The sequence below is a fragment of the Thermobia domestica genome, chromosome 1, assembly GCF_964235325.1.
Source record: "Thermobia domestica chromosome 1, izTheDome1.hap1.1, whole genome shotgun sequence".
Taxonomy (NCBI): domain Eukaryota; kingdom Metazoa; phylum Arthropoda; class Insecta; order Zygentoma; family Lepismatidae; genus Thermobia; species Thermobia domestica.
In genome coordinates this window covers 114,438,557-114,465,766 of record NC_137454.1, presented here as the reverse complement: position 1 = coordinate 114,465,766, position 27,210 = coordinate 114,438,557, and the positions used below count along the sequence as shown (strand labels likewise).

Below are 27,210 nucleotides of genomic sequence, written 5' to 3'. Positions count from 1 at the left end.
TATTATTAAGATTCAGATCTAGGTCGTTAAGTATTTGAAATGAGTGCAGGACATTCAAGAAATTGTAATTTTTTAAGCATTATACTCGGAACACACACACGCTTGTCCCACGGCTCCTACGATTGGTGGAAACACCGAAGAAAGGCCTCTTTTGGTATCTTCCGAAGTTCAGTCGTCGCGTTAGTTTTGATCTCTTCTACGTTGGCTAAACGGAAAAGGCCCATTTTTAGCTTTGGAGAGAGCCAAACATCCGATGGTACTACACTGTTTTTAAGGCATTCAAACACTCTGAATCAGATTCTCCCCAATTTGCCCATGAACTTGATGTTTGCGCGTTACTCGATCTGTAAAATTGCGCCGACTGATTACTACACATCATGTGGTTCGGATTCCACGTTAATCAGTAGGTCCCGTCTCATATAGCCTCGCTGGTAAAAGGGAGGTTAAACTAAAAATCAACTCAACAGATTACTACACTCTCTCCTCCTTTCAGCTACACTATTCGCACATTGCCTGTTATGACCTATTCATACGTGTCAATTTCATAATTAGGGAACCTAAGGACTATACTGTACAAGATTTATTGTGATTGCATTACAAATGCCAAAACTTTGCGACTGTTCCTCGTATGTTGACAAGATTTCCATCTCTGTAACTCATTGTCAACATGTTATACTTGTTGGACACTTGCGGTTAAGGCTATTTACACAAATTGGAAGCATAAGCCTATATTTATACACGATGGAGAACTTCTGCAATAATATTAGGCTATAACGAAAAAGAAAATCCAATGATAAGGCATCCACTAATCGATAGAACGTATTAAACCGAACAAAATTATATGAGTAAAATGATGCCATACAATAACTACGTCTCTTATTAACATGAAAATAATACTGAAGATGTTCCTCATCGAAACTTTTCATCGCGACACACAATACACAATATTGTTAGTGAGATATATATCACAAAATTGTGATTAACTCTTAAACCTTAATTTTTGTTTACCTCCAATATTATATAAAGATAATATGCACGCAACTAGGTAATGACATCAAACTAAACAAAATGATATTCTTGAGGGAACATTCTCATGCTCAGTTTTTGAGAAAATGAAGAAAAATAACTTTCTGTATCGATAAAATTTATATCGTTCCTTACCAATAATAATATATAGTTTTTATTCTGCTGCAATAGTTTATTTATTTATTTATATTTTGTATGTAAAAAATATACACCGTTAAGTAGTAGATCGTATCTAATGTCATCTGTTTTCTAACGGTGACACAAGCACACCTAACAGTAACGCACTTACTACTTCTATTGTAACGTTATATAATATCTAGTCGTAATATGTATCTTTTAAACTGTATGGCAAAGTAGTCTTGAAGTTAGGGAATTAGGGATATACGTACATTGGTTGTTTCTTTTGCACCATTATTTGCTCTTTCCAAAATTAATTTAAGGGAAAGTCACAGTGGACTCTCTTTTTTTTTTTTAAAAAAAAATCATAGAATAATATGAATATATTCTTTAAAGGTAGTGATTTTGGTACACTGATTATATCTGAGAAATTTAAACACCATGTGTGACGTATGACTGTTTAGACATAATGGGCCTTATGCATAGTCGTTCTGACGCGTGATTAGTGCCATACTAAAGAGTTCGACTAACATGTTTCCTGCAGTAGACAGGCCTTTAGTATGACGCTAATCATAAGTCAAAATGACTCTGTATAAGGCCCATTATTTCTTGATAAATTTCATAAAAAACATATCCACATTATTTTACAGTATTTTGTGAGTATTAAACGCTACAGTCGCTGAAGGCTTATGTTACTTTTTGAGTTTTATTATTTTGGAAGTTTTGAATAATTTTTCTTACTTTTTTCACTGCGACCACCTCTTAAATTAATTTGTTCTACTACAGAAGTAAATATTATTATTTTTTATTTTATTATCTCGTTTATTTTGAAAAGTATGAGGTAATTAGTACCTCTCAAGTTTCATTTTGCTAGGTTAGAAGAAGATCAGGAGGTGGCCCAAAATCAAAATCCGTTTGAAGCCTGCCGTCGAGAGATGTTTCCAAAACCTCAGAACTACGGGACGATTGGTGGTTTGGCGTCTTCGTTTGAGGGTAGAGTTGTTGATTTTCCTTTTTAATTTAATTTGTTTCATTTCCTGATTAAATTTTCAAACTTTTGAAGATTTTTGGGCTAACATATTGTGGTGAAGGGAATGTAAATAGCAAAACTGCTACCTAACCCGAAATAAATCTGGTTAACTCCCCCCCCCTTTTTTTTACGGGCTTTGAGTTGTTCATGAATTGTTTTGATTGAAGATAAAATATACTTTTAAAAGTATGTGATTTCATATGTGAGTCAGTATTAGAACCTTAATCAGGACACTATAAATATTAGGGATGGCCAAATCCGGAATTTTTACTTTCCGGAATCCGGAAAGTAAAATCGAAGATTCCGGAATTCGGAAAATTCCAGGCTTCGGAAAAATTTCGATGTCGGTAAAATTCCGGGATTCGGAATAAATCCGGAATTTAGAAAATTCCAATTTCGGAATTTTTCCGAAACCGGAAAGCGAAATTTCCAATTCCGGAAAATTTAGGCCATCCCAAATAAATACGAATGGGATCATAGTGGCTCAGTGGTCGAGAACTCTCCTGTGGTGAGGAATTCCTGGTTTGATCCCTAACCAATGGATAACATATTGTTCGTGTGCTTCCTCCAGATGTTTTCACGTTTTTCCCTCATATATATATATTTCACTTATTCTTCCATAATCATTTACTTTAATTAATGTGTTTTCCGCAGCGTACAAGACATAACCTTGGGCGTTAGACTAGAAATTCCGTTTCATTTCATAACTAGTTTTTTTTTCTTTCTTTGATATTTTTACTTCCTTGGCTGCAGAACCGTAGCCAATATAACCACTGATACTTCTACCTTTTTGCTTTTATCGCTTTTGTAGATTACCAGCTTTCATTTATGAACGTCGAAGCTATCTGGTTGTGAAAATAACTGAGATATATTAATGTATTTTGTAATCCCTTAAAAGGTAAAATTTTCCTGCTATATCGACTGATGACATTTTGTCTCGCTTTCAGTTCAGTTTATTCGAGATTAGGAAGGAAAAATCTTACGACAAAGGTGGACAGTGAACTCAAACTCGTTAAAATTTCTGTAAGGAAGCCTGCTACTCATTGGAAGTATATTTATTTTCTCTTGTTTATAAAAAATGTAATATTTTCACGTCCGTAATAGTATGCCCAAGTATCCTTCCGGAAGGGCTTCCTCTCATTCCGAAGTTTGAAAATTCTCCCCTTCCCTGGATAAGGTAAATTAAATTGGAATTACATGTCACTTGCGCAGCGCACGTCCTTTAGCAAATAGTTTCCAGTGTAGCTCCGTCATATTTTGATTTTGTCCCCTCTTCAATGCTCTGCACTTGTTCTGCAGTAAGGCACGATTTTGCACACGGAAAAAACATTAAAAAAAAAATGAAAACGCAATAATTTTGATTTATCTTTTTTTTTTTCTTTTGTAAGTGTTACGTCTACGTCCCACGATTATGCCGGCTAGGCTAAAGAAGACGGTGAGGGTGAGAAATGAATCAAATAGTGAAATAAAGTGAGAAAAACCCGGAGAAAACCCACGCATACGGTGTTTGTCCACCACAAAGCTAACTTGGCGCAAGCTGGGATAGAACCAAAGACCCCATACATTAGAGGTGAACGCTCTATCACTGAGTCACCCTCCCTAGTTTTGATATAAAAGAGGGGCAGTGAAAAGTGATAAGTTTGTCAACAACTTATCTAGAAGTTCACCTATGAGAGACAAGACATAGGAGCGTACCGATGATAATTTGTTTCCAATTCGACCTCTGTAATACCTCTGTAATATCAAAGAATATACATATTCCTTCAGGCATATAGGGTATGTAGCATATTATTATTCCTTTCTGATTTTTTCTTTAGAATATTTTAGACTTCCAGCTGTTTCTTCAAAGACTAATTCCATGGCTACCTTGAACTGCCTTTGTGTACTTTTATTATATGTCGTAATTCAGTTAACTCTTTCCGGACTTATGCTTTGCAACTGTGTGAATGCTTTGTTGCAGTCAACATTGTGTTGCCAAGTGTGTATCACATGTATGAAATGTCCTTTACAATATGAGATGTTGATTGACTCATACGTACAAAGTAACATTATTTTTTTCCACAAGGCCTTCGTGTGTCGTAATACTCATGTATATAATTGGATATACTATTTATCATTTTCAACTATGTAACTTCTTGACATAAATTTCTCATTTTTGAATATTAGTTTTTCTTCTCATATTTAAATGAACGTTCGCATTTGGTGAATATAGTTCCGCAGACACTTTCCAGTGTGAGGCCAGATTTGACTGCCATACAGTGACGACACCAAAACATTCCCGCCTCCCCTCGCACCTGCTTTTTGTGTGTGATCCCTAGACATGTTGTATTGTAATGTAGGTCAAGTAATATAAAACTATTCGTATACAAAAAAAGCTATCCCCCTAAACATTACTGTGCCCTTCCTCTTGCTCCTCCCTCCCCCAAGAAATTAAAGCTGGTGCCGTCACTATTGCTATACTATAGATTCCATATATGAAAGTAGGGGGAAAAAATGAAATTTTTGAGTTTTACGTCCCACGATTATGCCGGTTAGGCTAAAGGAGACGGTGATTATGAGAAATGAATGAAATGGTGGAATGAAGAAAGTGGAAGGAAACGGGAGAACCTCGAGAAAACCCACGCACACGGTGTTTGTCCACCACAAAGTTCACTTGGCGGGAGCAGGGTTTGAACCCGAGACCCCATGCACCAGAGCTCACGCTCTACCACTGAGCACCGCGGCCCCCTATGAAAGTAGGAAGGTGCCTTACTATATCTTTCTAAATGGAGTTGCATGCAATATTATACTTGGTAGTTGCTTGCTCATCACCGGCAAAAATGGGGATAGGCTGTGTAAATTCTGAATGCTTAGGCCTAGGCCTATCTAAATTCAATTTTTGTTGACGTAGGGAAAATGTAATTCTGGGTACCATACTAAAACTATCCAGATGATCAGTTCGTTCGAAAGTTATCAAAAGAACTTGTAGGTTGCGTATACGCATTTTTGTCTTTGATTACGAACAACCTGTAATATACGGTGTATATAGTGTTCAGATGTTGACCCACTTTATACGGCCTCTCTTGTGAAGATGCTATGGACTTATGATTTACATACGATTGGTTGGTTTTTAGTTTAACGTCCCTTTACAGCACCGAGGCTATATGAGACGTGGATCTACAGCTCACCGTAGTATCCGAACCACAAGCTTTTAACCAGAATCGAACTCGGTCTCCCACGCCGAAAGATTTACATGTGAGCATAGTGAAGCTAATTAGTTGTACAAATAACAGTAACGCAACAGATTCACTTTCTTTATTTCGTGGTCTTTTTAAAAACCAAGCGTTTGTATTAAGACGCAGTTGTACTTTCATTAGACAAATTTTAATAATTTAGAAAAATGTTTGATAGTGCTGGAAGATAATCAAAATACACGGTGAAAACTAAAGACAAAGAAACTCGATTTATATATATTTTTTTTAATATTCGCTGTACTTTGTTTTTGTTTATTTTTTGTTCCAAGGCTCATCTAGCACATGTTTGGTCTAAGGAATGACAGCAGTTGTCAAATCATGTGTTTAATTAAAGAGAATGAGGGATGGTCTTAGGTAAGGAAGGACCCCGCTCATTTAATTAAAGAGAATGAGGGATGGTCTTAGGTAAGGAAGGACCCCGCTCAGAGATTATGGAAATCCAGTTTTGTTAAATTGACTGGTATTGCAGTATGTTGGGTATTTTGATCCCCTGATGAAAATTCTCAATGGACACGAAGCCCAAAAAACCCACGTTTTTGATATATCCGCTGATTATTATCGTCACGTAAAAGCAATTCTCCTTCGTAAACTGAAAATAATAATTAGGTCAACATTTTATCTATGAAGTATGAGCGTGGCTTACTAGGGTTTTTGAGGTCGCTAATTCCGAATCCGAGGTCAGTTAAGCTCCATCACGTCAGGTTCAAGGTCATTTAAAGGTCAAATCGCGAGTGAGCGTTGCAAAAATCTGAACAAAAAGTACATAAATATTTTTTGAGTCGCTGGATCCGATTGTCATTTTCTTGACCCAACAGAGTCATGTTAAGTTCATTGTATGGTCACCTTGTAAGGTCAAGTTTGAAAAACTGTCGGGAAAATCTGAAAAGAAATCATAGGGTAGCTAAAAAACACACAAATACACATTATTATTAAAGTCAGTGGTCTGAAAGGCTTGCAATGGGAGTGATTGCGGTTCTTTGAAAATTTTTGGCAGCTGCCCCAAACCCCTACCTATGAATTTTTTTTCCAGATTTTTCCGACAGTTTTTCAAGTTTGACCTTGAAATGACCCTGCAATGAACTTAGCATGACCTTGTCGGGCCAAGAAAATTGCATAATCGGATCCAGCGACTCAAAAAACATTTATGTACTTTTTGTTCAGATTTTTGCAACATTTTCAAGACTCCCACCAGGAATCTAATTGGAGACCCTGTGCACCAAAGGTGAGCGCACTAGCCAGTAGACCAGCGGGAAGAGCTGAACTCAGCGTAAACATACATCTTTACAATGCACTGAGTCGTTTATTTACTTAACGTACCAGTATTTTTAATTTTCGTGCACATCACATTTCTTATATACTCTAAAACAACTTGAATGACATCTTGGAAAGATGGTCACGGTGGCTCAGTGGTAGAGCGTTCACCTCTGGTGCTTGAGGTTCCGAGTTCGATCCCAGCCCCCTCCAAGTAAACCTTGTGGTAGATAAACACCGTGTGCGTGGGTTTCCACGGGATACTCCCGTTTCCTCCTACTTTCTTCATTCCACCATTTCATTCATTTCTCATAATCACCGTCTCCTTTAGCCTAACCGGCATAATCGTGGGACGTAAAACTAAAAAAACAAAATCTTGGAAAGAAATTCATGGAGGAAACCGAAACTTTTTCAAGTGAAATCATTATTACAAGATATTGGTCTTAGTGGTTGGTCACTTGCCGCGAACTGACAAGCCTTTATGTACTACAGTCGTCAGGTACGTTTTCGTTTTGACGTCGATATTTTTGGTTTTAGTATCTCATCAGTTGTAGCCTCTTCCCCCACTCGGTCTTGCACTTACCACCGTACCTCCGGTTACATCCCTTAGGATACAGTTCTTTCTCAGCCAATGTCTAACCGTGCTCGTGGGTTTTCTCGGGGTTCTCCCGTTTCCTCCCACTTTCTTCATTCCACCATTTCATTCATTTCCCATCATCATCGTCTCCTTTAGCCTAACCAGCATAACCGTGGGACATAAAATTGAAAGATTTGATTTCATTTTTTCAGCCAATGTCCTTTCTTTAATTACATTTTTTTGTTCTCTTCTTCCCCATTATTCCCAAATACTTTCTCATTGATATTTCATTCGAACCAACGGATATTCTTCATTCTTCTCCACATTCACACTTTGGATATCTCCAGTTATTTTTCGTAACTTTTACGTTTCTTTTGTAAATTATTTTATGGGATATATCAAGTTTCTCAAATTTTTGCTATAGTTTGAAACATAATCGGAAATCGAATCCAAACCTTCCAAATACAAGAAGTCGGCAAATTCGGTTGTGTTCGTTCTTTTACTAAGCTTCAGTTGTAAACAAGGCAGTGTTTACGCCATTGTGATGGCCAGAGACGGCAACTTTTTTCAAACCAGTTTCTTTTCATACTTTGATACTCAGCTCCCATAACGAGACAAAACTTCATCGGAGCGAGAAATTTCGAGTAGGTACTTACCTAATGATACTTGATCACTTGCTAGTAGAGTTGTAAAAAAAGCAAAACACTATATAAAGATATGAAAGAGACAATTTTCATTCCGCCGATTCCCGAAGAGGTGTACCATCATCTGTTACTACTTTACATTCACTCAATAGTATTGATTCAGGCAAGTGCGTTAGTTCAAGAATGCATTCATCTACTAAATTTATTAGATTCTCGTGGTAAGAATATTAAATAATAATAATAATAATAATAATAATAATGATTCAACAGAAGGATTGAAAAATACATATGTATATTGGCGAGAAATTAAATCAATCATAATTTTAACAGAAATTCATTATTCACTTCAGTCTGTCAAATTTTGTACACTAGTATTTATTGATATTAAAAGGTGGCATTCTTTTATGGCTCGTGGTGGTATAAATGTCAAATACGATCCTAGTTGTGGCTAGTAATTGTGGAATCTCAGAAATTTTAGTGTACCTGTACACGATGGCTTAGTAATGGAACGCTCACCTCTGGTGCTCATAAGCGTGGGATGTTAAAATTTTTGTTTCACCCAGATATTTATAAAATTGTAATTCCACCACAAGGTAAAAGTTAACCTTGACCTTTGAAGTGACTTCTCAGGTTCTATATAATAGAAAGTTAATTATCATATAGAGACATTGCTCTTAAGTTACATGGAGGTCTGATTGTTAATTGCTGCCAATGAAAGGAGATCGGTAATGCCTATATTTTTTTCTCCTTTTGTATAGTTAGCAAGTTAAGAAAGAAAAAGCGTGAAACATGGGAGTACTAACAAAACGTTTATAGAGTTATTGTCCTCAGTTGTGTGAGTGAACGAGATAAAGCATATCATGAACTGGGCGACTTTCGCCCGGTTTGTATGTCAGCGTCGCTCTAGTCATATGTGTCGACAATGGAGAACGTGGTAGATCCAGGTAAGGTTGTTACATTGTGAGAATTAAGTTTATTCGTGGATTTTCGTACACTATCTTTGAACTTCTTAAAGAATAGTGTGTTCATGTTTATATACGCTGTTTTGAATATGTATACAACAAAATACTAAGATACTTTGCGTATGTTTTAAAATATGTAAATGTATTCGGAATATCTGAGTGATTTTTCTTTAGCATTCGTGGTGATCAGAGTAAGAAATGAGAAGTGATGAAAATATGAAAAATATGTGATTTAACGTGCCATGATTATATCCTCTAATGTAGAGGAAATATGACAAGCGCTAGTGAGTGATTAGGAGAAAATTGGTGGAGTATGACGAGATACCATACAGATGTAACATTATCTATCACAAGCTTAAATAACTTAGATTCTAACCAGGAACTCTTTCCATTAAAGTTGAGTTCCCCATCATTAAAATGCCGAACATTTGTCATAATTTGGTTGGCAGATTATATCGACTAGAGGGCCCGCAGTGGCTCTGTGGTAGAGCGTTCACCTCTGGTGCATGGGTCTTTGGTTCTATCCCAGTTCGCACCAAGTAAGCTTTGTCGTGGACAAACACCGTGTGCGTGGGTTTTCTCGAGGTTCTCCCGTTTCTTCGCACTTTCTTTACTCCACCATTTTATTCATTTCTCATCATCGTCGTCTCCATTAGCATAGCCGGCATAACCGTGGAACGTAAAACTTAAAGATTTCATTTCATTTTTTCGTTTTTATATTGACTAGTGGTGTCAAAATTGTTCGAATAACGAATTTTGTTCGAAAATTGGAAGAATCCAGTATTCGAATAATGAATGTTCGAATTCTAACAGCACTAAGACATTGCAAGCACTTATGCCCAAGAGTTTCGTGGTGAAATTCCATGTTATGTTACTGAAAAGGGATGAAGTTTAAAAATAGTTAACTAAAGTTTTATGAGAAACAAAATAAGTAAATAAAATAAAATAAAAATTACATAACTGTTTTCATGAAATGGAAAATAATGTGTAAGGCGAGTGTGCGCTTTCCGAATCATTGAAGCCGATGCTTTTGGTTGATTTTCGTCCTTAACCGAGTGATTTCACCAAATAAGACAAAATCTGCTATGCACGCAGATGGTAACGGATCTCCAGGACGTCGAAATGAGAAAAAGTTCTTTCACTAACTCCTAAAGTTCTGCCAAGATTAAAAAAAAAAAAAAAAAAAAAAAAAAAAAAAAAAAAAAAAAACAACTAAATCGTGTGTCAGAATCAAAATTTACGTTACCTTCCAGAGAGTTACTGTCGTGATGCTACTGATAATGTGACAATTAGTGCTGTCAAACGTATGAATGAAGATTGAAAAGTTAATACATTTCGCACCTTGGCATAACTGAAAATACGGCGCTACAGTTTTTATATATATACAGACTTTAAGATAACACGTGATTCGGTTGGAACAAAGTAGACTGCTAAGAATTTGAACTTCCCGAGAAGGTATGGATGGCGAAAGCATATATCATAAGATAAGAATGAAGTTGAGAGTAGATCGGGAACTTCCGATATTTAGGGCATTTGTAATGGTTTGAGGGGCCGCGGTGGCTCAGTGGTAGAGCGTTCACCTCTGGTGCTTGGGGTCCTTGGTTCGATCCCTGCTCGCGCTAAGTAAACTTTGTGGTGGACAAAACCGTGTGCGTGGGTTTCCTCGGGGTTCTCCCGTTTCCTCCCACTTTCTTCATTCCACCATTTCATTCATTTCTCATCATCACCGTCTCCTTTAGCTTAACCGGCATAACCATGGGATGTAAAACAAAAATTTCATTTCATTTTTTGGAATGGTTTGAAACAAGCCAACACTTTTTCCTCGTTACTTTTTAATTTTGACTTAAAATATCCGATTTGGGGAATTAAAAGAGCAAAAGAAAGAATGAAATCTTTCAGTTTAATTTCCCACGATTATGCCTGTTAGTGTAATGGAGACGATGAAAGCAAGTAAATGATGCAAGATTGGTGGAATAACAATTTGGGAGGAAACGGAAGTATTCCAAGAAAGCCCACGGACACGATGCTGTCCACCACAAACTTATTTGTCCGGGGATCGAACCAGGGACCCCCACACCAAAGGTAAGCGCTCTACCACTGAGTCACCGTGCCCTCCAAAAGAGAGTTACTGTTCAATAGACTGTACATGAACGACAGTGTGTTTAGGACATGATATGGGATTAGGGCAGGAACAAATGAAATAAAATATGTTTTTACTTCCTATGATAATGCCCTGTAGATTAAAGGAGATGAATTATTAATTGCTGTAAATGATTGTAAAACAATTGATAGAATTGGAATGTAGGAAGAAACGGGAGAACCCCCAGAAAACTGGAACATTGTCTACCACAAATTCACATGACCTGGGATTTGAAGCAAATACCCCTCGCACCAGTAGCGGCACGGTAGCACTTCTGGTGCAAATTATCCCTAGTTCGATCCCAGGCCATGGGGTGAACAACGTTCTATATGTAAGTTTATCGAGTTCTCCCTTTCCTCCCACATTCTCATTCCACCAAATTCTTGCTCAATCATTCACTTTCATTAACCATCCGTTCCTTTTGTCCAACAGGGTATAATCGTGAGACGTAAATTCAGTTTATTTCTGGCCTAGTTGTGTGGTTTTTACCGTTCTTTTGAGGGATCGAGATTATAGACTAAGACACATTTTAACGTGAGATCGAATCATATTAGGGATGGCGTTCAGGTGACATGTATAGACGATTGCTGTAATTTACACGTAATGACCCTGTTGTGGTTTTTCTATGCACAATTGGAAAGGATAATAAATTACGTTCAATGAACAATTTTAAAGAATATAACAAGTTTTTACGTTGTGCTATAAAAGCAGCATTTACTAGTCGTCTGTATTTATATATTTCAGAAACTAGAAAAAGACAAATAATGTTTGTGTTCGCGTTTAATTCGTATTAATTTGTAATCTGTCGTTAATTTAATTCATATGTCAAAAATAATTTTTACAGAAACCTTTTTACAGCCAATTATCTTGAGTTATTCTGTTTACTGCATCTAACGAAAGGTGACACACCTTTACATTTTCACGACACGTTATGCGACGATTATTATCAGTGATAAACCGTTCAACCCACAAATGAGCTGCTGTGGACTGGGATAGTCAGTGCTCAGTGACAATGACCATCTTTGAAGCGTTTACATAATTCAAATGTCGCACTGCGACTAAGTCTCCAACACCATAGTGTGACTGAAATTAATGCCTCTTTTTAGTGACAGGAATGTTACGAAAATGTTCATATATTTTCCCTGTTTTATGTTTCGAATTAGCTTTTGGACTGGTAAGACAAACTTCTTGTTATTGAAAAGATTCTCTTTGATATATATATATAAACTGGAAACTTCCAAACGTCCTACGATTATATCCCGTAGGCTAAAGAATAACTGCAAGCTCGCTTGCAAATATAAGTTCGAATCCCCTAATAGTATAATAAAACAATCTACAGGAATTAAATGAGTTACAAGTAGTTATGGAATATTGCAGCAGGCAAAAAATGCAAATTAATGCACTGTTTATCATTAGGTTGTATTATTAATTGAGTGGGAGTTATTTATCTATGCAACATATAAACTATTAATATTCTTGATATTAATATGCAAGACAGAAATTAAATTTTCAGTGACCATGTATCTATTGTTTTACCGTAAATAAGCATGAAATCTACATCATCTTTTTTTCCCCCTCATCTTCAAGTATCATTATTTATTGAATACTAATATTTAGAGTGATTTGTCGGTTTTTAATCATAGAAAATTACCTTGAATAGAAACTTATAGTATTGAATTTGATATTAAAATTACTCTGAAATTGGAATTTCTAGAAACATATTTCCAGGTACGAAGAAAAATACTTACCGCGATTCCAAGTATTAGATATTTCTGCTGTTATCTATGTTGTGATGTCTATTGAGTATTCTTGATTTTGTTGCTCCACTGTAAAGATTTTTGAAACCTGTGAATATGATGACAACAAAATTAGGGGATCAATTAAGCATTAAAAAATGTAGATTGTACACGATAATATTGTTATTAAAATTCCTGTGCTGTTCTTTCCTGTCACAGATTACTTCCTAAAATACATTAAAATTCAGTCAAAGGTTTAGGGTAGAGGCATGGAATGTATGTACCATGTTACAGATAGGGAAGTTCTTAAAGCAGAAATGGTAAGAAAAAGATCTGGACTTAAAGATACATTGGAAGTAATGGGGAATTGAGAAACGGAGGAGCTAGAATGTTTTATTCAGATAAGGAAAAGGGTGGTCGTAATGGTGTGGGCATAATTCTTGGTAAGCGTTTAAAAGAGATGGTAGTGGAAGTAGAATTTAGTAAGGACACGGTTACAGTATGATATTAAGACTTAAAGAAAGAAAAAAAGGATCTAGTGGTGATACAGACTACTTCGCATACAACTGAAGAAGTAAAGGAAAATTATGAGAAAATAGAAGAAATTATATACGGGGGACAGGAGTGCATCCGTAATTTTCATCTGAGATTTCAATGCAGTTGTGGAAGAAAAACAAGAAGGTAGTGTCATAGGCTAATATGGTTTAGGCTAAAGAAAAGAAAGGGAGAGGGACTGGTAAATTTCTGTAGACCGAGCTCACTAGTAATTGGGAACACTTGGTTCAATCAACACTAGAAAAGGTGCTATATATGGAAATATTCAATAGACGGCCGAAAACATCAACTATATTATGATTGAAGACAGATATTGAAATAACTTGAAGCACGCGAAGGTCGACATTTACTCTGATCGTAACGTTGTGCTGGCCGAAATGGATATTCAACTGAAAAACAATAAAAAAGAAAGTAGGCAACAAGAAGACGAATACTGAAAAACGAGAAAGTAAGAAATTTTGTCGTTGAAAACTTCGAAGAAAAATACTCAAATGGGGGAAGGAGAGATGCAGGCAGTAATATACCATGGAAACATGACAAATTTTGCATATATCAGGCTGCAGAAGAAGTAGTGGGTTACCGCGAACATAAAACAGCTGCGGAAACATGTTAACACAAAGGGGAGCAGAAAGATATACAGGAAGTTAAACAAGTTACGAAGGGAAACAGACATAGCGGCAGAGGAGTTTCACAAAAGAAAATGTGAAGACAGAAGAAAGAGAAAGAGTTGGGAAATATGAGGAAGTGTATGAGTTGATACGTATGGAACTTTTGAGGAAACTAGGGGGTATTGAAATTATTGTAGAAAATAAGAACTGGAAAATAATGAGGAAGATGGAAAGAATATATTGACTTGCGTGAGAATATTGATAGACAGCGTTTCTTAGATGTTGAAGTAGAAAATGAAGTAAGCTGGCATGATAAAAGGTTTAATGTTCTTCGGGATGAGTTTGAAAAAGCTATATCCGAGATTAGGAATAGAGAGGCAACTGGGTTGGACGATATAGAATCGAATTCATTAAGAATATGAGAGACACGGGCAAGAAGGTATTTTTCCAGTTTTGCAGTGAAATATATGAAACAGGAGAGCATCTAAATGATTTCTTGAAAAGACCATAACACCATAAGTTAAGAAATGGAAGTCAGAGAAATGTGAGGACTATACAACTCTGTTTTATATCGCATGCGGCGAAAATTATGCTTCAAATACTGAACAGAAGGTTGCATGGAAGTACAGAACAAATGAAGTAGAGGAGAAAAAGTTTTAGTTTAGGAGAGGTAAGGGTGCGATAAATGCAATTGGTTTATTAAGAGTAACGATAGAAAGTACATAGAATAAAGAAAGAGGTGTATAGTGTACTTATTAATCTAAATTAAAGGCTTTTGACCGCGTGAACTGGAAATTGTTGAAGGGAGTTCTAAAGGTAAGAAAATTGAGTGGGAATGGAAAGATCGAAGACTTACATGAACCAACAAGTAAATGTTAGAATAGAGGGAGAAATGACAAGGGAAAGCACAGTTCGACAGGGATGATGTTTATCGCCAACGTTATTTAATATCTATCTAGGAGAGGTAGTGAAAACATGAAGACGATATTTCGGTAGGAAATAGAATGATTAGGTGTATATGGTTTGCAGATGACATGGCGCTTTTTGCTGAATCTGAAAAGAAAATTAATATGCTAGAAAATTTGAGTAAGGACTGTGAATCATATGGGATGAAAATAAATGGTAGAAAGACAAAAGCCATGATGATTGGAACGAAACGATTGGTGTCAAATATAGGAGGGAAGAAAATAAGAAGGTGACTAGTTTTCGATACCTCGGTAATATTATTAGTGATAATATGAAGTGCGAATTGAAATAAAAGCAAAGATAGGAATGACGAAAAAAGCATTTAGGAGAAAGAAAAATATATTTTGTGGGTCCTTGAATAAAGAGTTAAGAAAAATACTGACAAAGTGCTTCGTATAAAGTATTGTACTGTATGGATCAGAAACATATACGTTACGCAAAAGTGATGAAAAACGACTGGAAGCTTTCTCAATGTGGGCATGGAGGTGGATCAAGAGAATTAGTTGAGTCAAGCAGAAAACGAATGAGAGGGTGTTATGATGGTAAGAAAAGAACAATTTTAGATTTAATTACAAAGAGGAAGAGAAACTGGTTGGGACATTGACTGAGAAGGAACTATATTTTGAGGAACGTGCTAGAAGGTATGGTGGCAGGAAGTAGAGGGACAGAGCGAAGGTGGCTACAGTTGATTAATGATATCGAAACAGAAATTGTACGCGAAGACGAAGAGGTTAACTGAAGAGGTAGTACGTGGAAGTTTCTCAGTTGCGGCAAATGATCTGACACAGCAGTGAAAAATACTGATCAGAGATTAATCTTAAATTTCTTAATTGCATGCGATGGAAAAGAACTGTCCTATATATTAAGTTTGTTTTAGTTTAGTGTACCGTCAACTGCATTTATATTCAACTTTTCCGTAATAGATATAACTTCTGCTTTTCCATGTTGGAGTCTCTTGATTTCACAGCAAGTACGTATGACAGCACTTTTTACAAGAAGCAAGCAAGAAAATCATTTGGCTTGTAAGAGAGCCTATACGGTACTATCGGGAATATTGGCTATGTTTTTTTTTTTTTTTTTTTTTAATAGGCAATAAACATTCTTAACTGTATCCACCTCCACATAATCTTAAAATACGGAATTATTTGGTACTTTGTTTATTACTCTGTTCTAACTCTAATGAACACTTAAGACTATCCTACAAAACCGCCGTAGTACATAATCTGGCCTTCCTAATTAAAAAAAAATCGAGAGTGTGTGCGGCTCCAAGCCACAACAGCACTACCTGCATTGCAAGCCCTAACGTTAAGTCGCTTGAGGGATGATTAATGAAACTGGTGAAATGTGAAGTAAATCGTGAATTGAGAATGTGGGATGAAACGAAAGAACTCCGAGAAAAACCAAGGACACAATATTGTCACAACAAAGTCACATACCCGGATCTGAATCATGAATCTCTTGCACAGGTGTGAGCACTCTTCCACAGATCGATCGTGTTCCTCGTTTATAAATTTTACCTAATATAATTACTATAAACAGATAATATTAATTTCATTTAGAGCTGTAGGCATATACGGGAGTTATTCAGTTGTTATTTAATTTCAGCAGAACTTTATAGAGGATCCGTGTTTTATTAATTCTTAAAAACTCCATATACGGGGACTGTTTCAAGAACAAAAAGTTACAATCAGCAGCATCGAAAAAGTAAACATTGTGGAGGGAATATTATTTTTCGAGAGGGGAAGCAGATGGCGCTAGTTGTCTGTCAGTGGTTGTGTGGGTAGGTAGTTTCACAGACGTGTCAGAGCGAAGGAAATGGAAAGATTGGTCTTGTTCGGAGTTGCGAGCCGTGATACGTTTCTTGTGGGCAAAGAATGTGTTGCCATCCGACAGTCACAGTTAGATCGTGGAAATGTATGGTGAAGAAGCAATGAGCAAACATGTGGCGAAATGGTGTCGTATTTTCCAAACTGAAAGAGAGGAGGTGGAAAGCTGCAATAAAGCATTCCATATGAAATCAACAAATCAAGGTGGCTCATTTAGATTTTCTTCAAATTTTGTACAAATGTTGTGGTATCCAAACATAGCACACCTTCAAATTTTACAGCTCTACCTCAAAGGGGACTGCTGTAGGAGCCATTCGAAATTTGAGGTTTTTGTGCAATAGGAGCCATTCGAAATTTGAGGTTTTTGTGCAAAAAGCACCTGAGTCCACCTTAGACTTAAAGTACTGAAACCACTAGATCTCTGGAGATATTGAAGCTATTTGAAAATGGTTTTCACTAAAACAATCTTAGAATTTGTAGCATTTAAAACATTGTAGTAATGAACTTCCCAAGTGAGGTTAAGATATAAACTTCACCATCAAAGAGAAAAAAAAGAAGAAAAAATAATGTCAGAATTTGACAAGTATTTCTGAAAAAATCCCACCTAACATCAACCTCAAATTTTCAAAATAAGTAGCTCTGGTGTTCCTCTTTAACATATAAAAAAATTAGGAGGGTGTTTTTTGGTATGTTCAAGAAAAACAAATTATGACAATGTAAGTTGAGGGCGGATTTAGGCACTTTTTTGCATAAAACCCCCAAATTTTCAATGACTGTTTCCAATTTTCCGTGTTGAAAATGTTTATAATTGTCAAGACTGAGGTGACTGAATAAGTGAATTGTGCCAGAAATCTGAAACTTCAAGTACCATTGCTGAAGGGACTCAGATTCTGTCATAAGTTCCAAAATCATGGACGACTATGAAAACTATTGAAACATTTCAAACAACCGAATATCTCGTTCGTGCATTATAAGAACTGGCTCACTTGTGAGATAAAAGTACAAACAATGGTTTCAAATTGACAGAACCCAAATGGAGACATTGATTAAAGATACAGACGACTTCATTGAGATTTTGGTAGGAATAAAATGACAAATTTGCGCAGCATCACTTCATAGCCAAATCCCAGAGCAACTACTTCAAATGCACACAGTAGATAGAGACTTTGGATGACAAATCATGCTTAATTATAGTTGATTTTGCTGAAAACAACTCTTGTATTATTCAAGATGAATTTTAAGAATAGCACTGGACCAACATTTTACTCAACTGTGCTACATTCTAATCTTTTTAAATGCAACATCCTAAGAGATCCAGTAGTTAGGGGTGGTTACTTCTGGCGCATTTTCCTCCCTCCAAATATTTTTGACCAGCGCAGAAGAAGCCAGCTAATTATACAAAGTTAGACGGCGCAAAGTATTCCCCTAACTACAATGTTAAAGTGAGATTGAATATGCTTTTATGACATTTGAAATCATAAAAACTTATATCTAACTAAAACTAAAACTACAACTAACTTATTCTACGCATTTACAAATATAATCATATCCATAATTTTCACATCTACTACATCTTCCAAAGCTACAGAAGTCACTTGTACAATCTTTTTTAGTTTGCGTTGCAATTGATTTACATGTTGTGCAATAATATCGAAAGTAGTCTAATTTTATTATGTTTTGTTTAGGCATTTATTATATAAATGAATTGTATATATATATTTCATTTTTCTTCTAACTTATAATGTCCCCATGGTAGGGTATTGATCCCAGCCTTTAAAACACATCTCTTATCATCTACACAACTTAAAGCTAACTTATTTACTTCTATACTGTACAAATCGTGCTTATAACTTCTAATCAAGTTCATCTTCTTATAATATTCTTTTTGGCTAATCAAACAGTCCTTATATTCGTTAAATGAAAGTTCTTTATACACAACACTCTTCTTAACACCTTTAGCCTTCTTACAACACTTTTCTTTATCGAACTTACCTTTAAAGTCTTTATCTGTTAAATCTATTTGAGGTGCTTTTATACTGTACATCTTACTTCTTAAACCTACAAACTCTTCTATGATTGTACCTTTAATCTCATCCTTCATCTTACCAAGTATTTTCTTATTGATTTGTGGTATCTTATATTTGTTATCTTTAGGGTAATCACTCGTATCGAAGTAATCAATGTAGTTTTTCATGTCCTCGTACACATCTTCTGTTTGAATATGGTATATATAGCTATCAGTATCTGTATAACATACTTCTATTTTGTCTTGGTATTTTGGCTTCATCACATTATAATGGAAGTCGTACATTAAATATTTTGACAAATCTAGAATTGACATACCGACATAAATCGGTTTGTTAAATTGCACTTTAACCTTGTTCATGTGAACTGCTACTAAATTTTCCGTAAAAACTGTGGTACTCTTATAATTCGGTTTTGCTACAAGCTTCTCGTATTTTTTCTCATCACTTACAAGTTTGATATTAACTCTCTTTCTAATATTTTCCATAGTCTTTCCAAAAACTGAATTGTTCATGAGCTTATAGAAGTCTTTTTCAAAGTCATTTGTTGCTCTAGTTCTCATCTGCGTGTTTAAATCAATATATTTCTTTAACCAATCTGATTGTTCGAATTCTATTACTCGGTGTATCTTGTTAAGTTTTAATCCAAGTGAAAGACATTGTTTTAGGTTTCGATAGTGAATTACATATTTTTCTTTGTCATATAGGGTTGTTAAGAGTTTTGATTGTTTTGAACCAGGTGGACACATGTTTTGAGGTGCTAATGGGTAGTCTTTGTGATAGTCATGCAATTCTTTAGGATATTCAAGATCAACTTCTAATATGTAACCAGTATCAGAATCATCAGGAATATTTGTGAAATCTATATCTCTTATCTCATCTTCACTTAACCATCTGAATCCCTTAAACGGCATATATTGACTCATTGCCCACCCATACAAGTTATTGGCATCTAGATACATTAAGTAAGAATCTTCTTTATTCTTATTGTAATCTTCCATATACTTATTGTTTGCTTTCACATATCTTTTTGAGCATTGACTAATCCCACCTCTTATACCTTTCTCTACCATTAATACCATATCATAATCCCACAATAATTCTAATTTTATATTTGTCATCTTTAACATTGCGTCCCAAGCTAAACCTGGTGCTGTCATATACCAAGCTGGATCAAGATCATAAGCTTTAAGACATGTTTCTCTAAAGTTCTCAAACACATCTGCTAACAATAATACATCTGTTTTCAAATATAAATCATGGTATTGTCCGAGATTCTTAATGCCAAATGTTTCCCATACTTTCTTTGCATGCTTATAATCCTCATCGCTTATATGTGTGTTCATAAGCTTGTTGAAGAATGCTTCTTTTAGTGGTAATTTTCTTTCTCTAAACTTATCCCAATTGTTAACATAATCATATGGGTAAACACCTTTTCTTATTACAAGTTGAAACTGTTCTTGATTAGGATAAAAGTGTTGGGTATGTATCATTTGCTCAGGTTTCAAGTTCGATGACAATTTGTCTAAGCTAGAAGCCATAAATCTAAATGAATCTACAAATTTCAATTTAATAGTTCCAACCTTTTTACTGAATGATATGTATCTTTCCTCGTTATTGGGTATTAGATCTATTTCTTCTTTATTATATCCAAGCTCTTTTATAAACAAGTGAGAGTCATATCCTGTCAAGTTATGTATGATCACTGGCACAAACTTTGGTACTTTAACTTTTAAATTGCAGTTATTACATAGAGGTGCTACAAACTCTCCTGTTATATGATCGTGATGTTTAACTTTGTGGTTTTCTGGTGTATATTTTACTTTACAGTAAGAACAGGATTCGGATTGGTTGAACTCTTTTATCTGTTTACGTGTTAATGGCAGTTCATTATTTTGACTATATATGTTTGATATTTGTTTGGCTTCTTTCTTTAACATTCTTATGAACTTCTTAGCTGCATCTTTACCTCTATACACAACAGGATTGGTTTTACTTCCATCACTCTTTACTACATAATAACAAAATCCAGATGGTTTGTGTCGTTGATATTTTTTGGTATATGGCTCGTTATCTGGATAACATTCTTCACAACCCATAACTTTATGTAACAAACATTCAAAATCAGCATAAATCACAAATGGCATTTTCATTATGTATTGGTAGTTTTTAAATTCAACGCATTTACCTTGTTCAGGCATTATTATTTTTACTGGCTCATTTAACGAACAATCTTCCTCATGTTTATTTAAAGCGTTTTGAGAGTAAAAGTATAACAAACATCTGTCACATAAATATTTTCGAGCTCTCTTTTTAGTTAATTGTGTACATACTAGTCTGCTTAAATCCTTAATCCAACAATAGTGTGTTTTAACTTGGTCTTCATTTTGTTCTTTTACATATAATAAATTGACATGCTTTTCTTGCTTGTTTTGTGTGTGATGTAGTATATAGATTGAATAGTCTTTATCATATGCATAAACATTTATAGAAATATTAAGTAATTTTTCAGCTCTTGGAATATCGCATAGTTTTACAGGGAAATGAATATTTTTTAATTTTTCTTGTAAGTATTTGGCTGTTTGCTTGTACTTGGAAGGTCGTTGTGGATCTTTATTAACTGGGTATAGTGCAGAACAAATTGAATATAAGAAACATTTTTCATCTTCATTCTTTACATTAATTACTGCCTTTTTGTTTTGAATTTGTTTAGGTAATTCTATGTATGTTGATCCTCTATATGGTGTATATTTGACGATTGCTAGTTGTAAAAAGTTAATGTTTATAAGAGCCCAGCCAGAACCTCTAGCTTGGAGCTCATCCATTCTTGTTCTTAACCTTTGTTTCATCTTAGTTATTTCTTCTTTCAAATTACTTGATCGATATATTTCTTGGTTTTCAGTGTTAAAATAGAAGTTTTGAGTTTCTTCACCTTTCTTATATGTACAACTTATATAAAGATTAGCTTTCAATGACCTATGTTTACTTAAGCTAATTTGTAATCTGTTTGATATAGCTTTAGATGTTGCAGTAATATATTGTTCAAGTGGATCTTGTGGTTTGTAATCTGTTGTAAATCTCCATGTTTCTAATCTTGATTTTAATGCAATGTTCTGCCGTTTTACATCGATTGGTTGTGATTCAACTTTGATTCTTGGTTCTTCAAATACTTCTTGTTTAAATGGGTATATATTTCTTATCTGTCTCCTGCTTTGTTCATCGTCATGTTGTTTAAGAAGGTCTATCAGTTCTGCTTTTCTTAATCGGGAGTATCTTCTAATTCCCCTCTCTTTACATTGTCGCCTTAACTCTACTACGGTAAATTTACTATAATTATTCATCCTATTTATTATATAGAAAATCTTCGTTAGTACTCTTCACCGGGTTATTTCAGTTCATTTTCATTTTTTCTAACACATCGTTTAAACATCTGCACGCGTCTGCCATTGCCTACATATGTTTTCTCGTTGTGTTAGTCTAGAACTTTCATGGGAAGACCCATCAAAGTCACATATACACATTTAAAACTGAATCATTTTTGTAAACTTACTCATCATCATCATCATCATCATAATCATCACTACCATATTTATATTCATCATCACTACTCAAATCAGATGTTTTTTGTTGCATTACTAATAACTCTTTCTCCTTTAACAGTATTTGCTTCTCTAGTAGTGTTGCTAAGAGTTTAAGATCATGATGAATTAGTTCGAGTCTATCATGTAATAAATCAAAATGCGCTTCCATATTTGTTATATAGAAAACCAGCAAAAATGAATCAATTTAAAAAATCTAAGAATAAAAACGAATATGACTACTGCTAAGGAAATATTGTCTTACAAACCTGTATTTGATTGTGTATGTAAATATTTAGATATTGGTGGTTATAATGATAAAGACAAAATAAATTTTAGCGTGTCCATAGGTATGTTAGATCATTTGTTCAAGAAGGCCACTAAAGAAAACAACTCATTTCTTACACAAAACATTCTCTATGCGAACGTTATGAACTTGTCAGATGAAATATTAGATTCACTGACTGATGAACAATGGCTATCTATAGGCCATGATGATTATGAGGAGGAATATAACTATGATCACATTACAGAAGACTTCATACGTAAATATCTACAGAAAGTTAATTTGATTGAAATATGTTTATGGAAAAATTTATCGGAAGAGTTTATAAGAGAATTAGCTGATAAAGTTGATTGGGAGATTATTTCAGGAAGCCAAGACTTATCAGAAGACTTTATAAGAGAATTTGCAGATAGAGTTGATTGGAAAGAAGTATCGTATCACCAAAAGCTATCTGAAGAATTTATTAATGAGTTTATAGATAAAGTTGATTTTGATGCTATATCTTACAAAAACGAACTCTGAAGTTTTTATACGAGAACATGCAGATAGAGTTAATTGGTGGTACATATCTGGAACTAAACAATTACCAGAAAACCTTATAAGAGATTACGCTGACAAAGTAGATTGGGAAATGATTTCAATGTCTCAAAATTTAACAGAAGAATTTATTGCAGAGTTTGAAGGTAGAGTTCATTGGCGTAACATTTCAACTTATCAAGACCTATCTATAAACTTTATATATTCGTTTAGACATTACGTAGATTGGAGAGCTATAATAAGAAAATATCATAATAATCCCAATTTAGGCGATATGTTGAATGTAGCATTCGCTGTTGCAGCAGAGGGTTAATGCATAACACTTAAATTGTACTTTGATGGTTTAACCCATAAAAGCAATGGTATATTTAGTTTCTCGTACTTAAATGTCTCTTAACTGAATAAACCTGTCAACAAGATCTATATCACTTAAATCTGTGTTCATATGCGAACCGTGCCAAGTTATTCTATCATCATAGCGTTCTTTAGCTCTGTTGTATAAGTTGATAGAGTTTGGATCGTCGACGTTAAGCAGAATACTCATACTTGGATACTTAAGTTTGAGTTGTTTAATCCTACTTTCGTAATTGCATGTTTGTACTCTTCCAACCCAATACTTATATCGTTCTATTCTTTCTTTTTGATCTCGTTCTTCTTCGTCATAGTAAAGGAGTACAATCTCGAGTTGTTCTTTAGTAAGGTTTTTCTTGATAATGAATAGCCTATGTATCTTTCCTGGATCTTCTGTATATGGTGCTGCAACTGTTTTAAGATAATCAACTTTGCTTTCTAGTTCTTGATTGTACAATCGTAATTGCTCCATTTGTTGTTCTATCTCTTCTACTTTTGATTGTAACTCTTTTTGGTCTTCTTGAATCTGTTTAAAATTAGAAACGAAATAGTCTTCGATGATATCATAGCATTTGTCGTAGAAGTCTTGTGATATCCAAATAGCAATAGAGAGAAATATCTTTTTGTAGACATATGTTCCGGAGATAATAACATTTGTTTCTGCATCTCCTCCTTTTACTAAATATGTAGAAGAGCGACCGCTGGAATTCCGGCAGTCGGTTTTCTCATCGTAATACCTTATTAGTTCTTTTGATTGTTTATTTTCTAGCCAGTGTCTAAACCTCTTACCACCGCTCTGACACAGCTTAGTAGCGTTGAAATATCCTGTACTCTTATCTATAATCAGCTTGAAATCACCAAACAAACCATACCAGTAATCATCTTTAATCTGTTCGTAGCAAATATCGTTTAAACTAGGAGAATTATCCATAGTACCCATATTTATTATATAGAAAATCTTTATTTTTAACTTCATTTTCGTTACCAGCTAGTTTTTACTGTCTAAGATGAGTTTCTGAAGTTCCCAGCTTCGGAGGGACTTCGAAGTTTGTTGTATTGTGCTAATTTGACTTCATATGATGCCTGTTTGAAACCCTCGGAATTCCGATGATTAATCCCAGCCACTTCGAAGTTTGTTGTGTTGTTAATTTTTGATAATTTCCACAGCTGGAATACAAGCGCTGGAAATATATGTTATGGGGTAACGTTTCGTTACCCCCTTATCTCGTTCAAACTATCCTTTTATGGCATAATAACCATAAAAGACAAACATCTATATTTACACTACAACATTACTCTTATCTATCCAACTATTATGTGAATCATCAAACCCTAGCCATTTGACATATACTTTATCACCTTTCTTTCTCAATACTTTCTCCACCAAGTATTCATCTTTGTGTTTCGTCTTTAATAGTTCTGGTTCGTAAAATCTACCTTGCACATCCTCTTCTTCCAAATCTTTAATTCTATATGTAGGCGGATTAGATGGAATAACTTCACTAATAACAAATACTTCTGTTGACCAATTAGGTGTATATCCCTTCTCAAATAGCCCTTTCAACTTACTTATACGAACATGATCACCTAACTTGTATTTAGGCTTAACACGCTTATATTCTTTTTGATACACTTTCTCCAATATTGTTCTCTCATTCTTCTTGTTAACTTCTATAGGTTTTAAACCAATTGTTCTATGAATTTGATGATTATACTCTTTAACTAGTGTTGGTAATATCTCTACCCATTTGTAGTTCCCTTGTGTTGTGAACCTTTTCCACATGTTCTGCTTAAGCGTTCTATTGAATCTTTCAACCACAGAAGCTTTCTTACCACTATAGGTTGAGTAGTGATTAATCTTATTTTCCTCCATCAACTTCTTAAACTCTTTATTGTAAAACTCTTTACCTTGATCTGTTTGTAAGTTACTAGGTTTTCTCGTTCTTAATATGGATTCGAATGCTTCTGTAACATTCTTCCCACTCTTATCTTTAACAGGAACAGCAAACGCATATTTCGAGAACACATCTATAATCGTTAGCAAATACTTATAACCTTTATTGATTTTGGAAACACCTTTTAATACTCCGCTATCCATTTCTACAAGATCAGCCTGCCAAAGATCATCGATACCTTTTATAACTACACTTAATCTGTCAAAGTTTTTTCTAGATGGTTTGTGAATTTCTTCTATAATGTCTTCTCTAACGCCTTTACCTTCTTCTAGTCAATCAGGCTTTTTAACGAATTGAGTTTTAGTAATACCACATACAGAACAAATACCTTTCTTTAGATATCTTCCATTCTTTGTTTGTTCAATTCTAATAGTATCTTTCTTCGTATCTGTTGCTTTCTTACACTTAACACAATACATCCTGTTTATTATATAGAAAATCAATAACTATCGCTGTTTAATATTATGCTATCAACATTCTCACCATCATCATCACTATCTTCGTCTTCTCTTTCTACATGCATAAGAAGCAATAGTAATTTACCATGTTTCAGATCAGAACCTTTAGATGGTCTAACTGCTAATTTATCATTTGTATTAAAGTGCAGTGGAAAAGTTTCAACTAGAGAATCATTTAAATATATATCTATATAATACGTATTGTAAGATGATTCTATATGCATTAACCTACCTTTATAAAGAAATTTGTATGCGATAGATAGATTATGTATTAAAAAGAACGGAGTTTCAACATTTTCTGATATCAATCGACTATGAAGCTCTATAACATGACTCCGTTTGGTGAAGTTAAGCTCTTCTTTCAACATAGCAATATCTTTTCTCACAACTGTATTATCTAACTCTGATGTCATTTTAACATTACCAAAGATATCCATATTTATTATATAGCAAACGTCTTTAGGAAAGCTCTCTTTCTATGTACATTACAACAAACAATAATTGTCCTTCTTCCATAGCTGAATTTTTATTTGGTTTAATCGTAATTATATCGTTCTTCTTAAAGTCAAAAGGTATATTTTCAATCAAAGTATCACCCAAATATATATCTAGAAAGTATTTATCCAAACTTAAGTCCATGTGCATTATTTTCCCATTATAGAGAAATTTGTAACCGTTAGAGAGATTAAATATTCTAAAGATTGGCTCCTTAACGTTTTTAGCTCTTAATCGATATAGTAGAGGCATGGTTTCTTTCTGCATAACCAACTTAGTAGTATCCATCCTAATCTTTTGAAAATCTTCTTTCTTTATGTATGTGTCTTGTAACGTTTCTAATGCATCTTCAAATCGTTTTCTATCGTTCTCTAATTGAGCTTCTATTGACCTAAGTTGACTTACGCTAACAATATCATTTAAATTCTCCAACAATTTTAATTTTTCTTCACTAATATCAACATCACCTTTTCTATCTTTAACATTACCAAATATATCCATACTCATTTATTATACAGAAAATGTCCATCCTAGTTTTTCAAAACATTTCTTTAACATCTCTATTTGTCGAGGTGAGTGTTTAAAATCAATATCAACATGAGCATCATGCTTTTTCAACAGATGGTACAATACGCATTTTAGGTTAATAAACAATGCTCTTTCCGGATACAGCTCCCTAAAGACCTCGTGTAAGTTTTCGAAGTCGTTTATAAGTATTTCCTCCATATGTTGTAATTTTAATGGTTTTTGATCGGTAAGGTGATAGTGTATTAAATAGACATCGTCATAATATTTTGTGTATTTGTTTTTCTTTAGTACTTCTAGAACATCTTTTGTTGATATTAAATCTCTTGG

General features: G+C 34.6%; 1 protein-coding gene across 4 annotated transcripts in view; it reads left to right on the top strand.

Annotated features, from left to right (window-relative positions):
* The window catches only part of Pi4KIIalpha (phosphatidylinositol 4-kinase II alpha), a 127,822-nt gene that overhangs the window by 37,246 nt on the left and 63,366 nt on the right, over nt 1–27,210 (top strand). The window contains exon 2 of one of the 4 annotated variants that reach the window (XM_081761974.1): nt 2,023–2,136. The exons of 1 other annotated variant lie outside the window; for it this stretch is intronic. In XM_081761974.1, the coding sequence (XP_081618100.1) occupies nt 2,023–2,136 (114 nt within the window). Of the gene's footprint in view, nt 1–2,003; nt 2,137–27,210 lie in introns of all 4 variants that reach the window. 2 more of the 4 variants (XM_081761992.1, XM_081762001.1) reach the window with 2 other exon arrangements.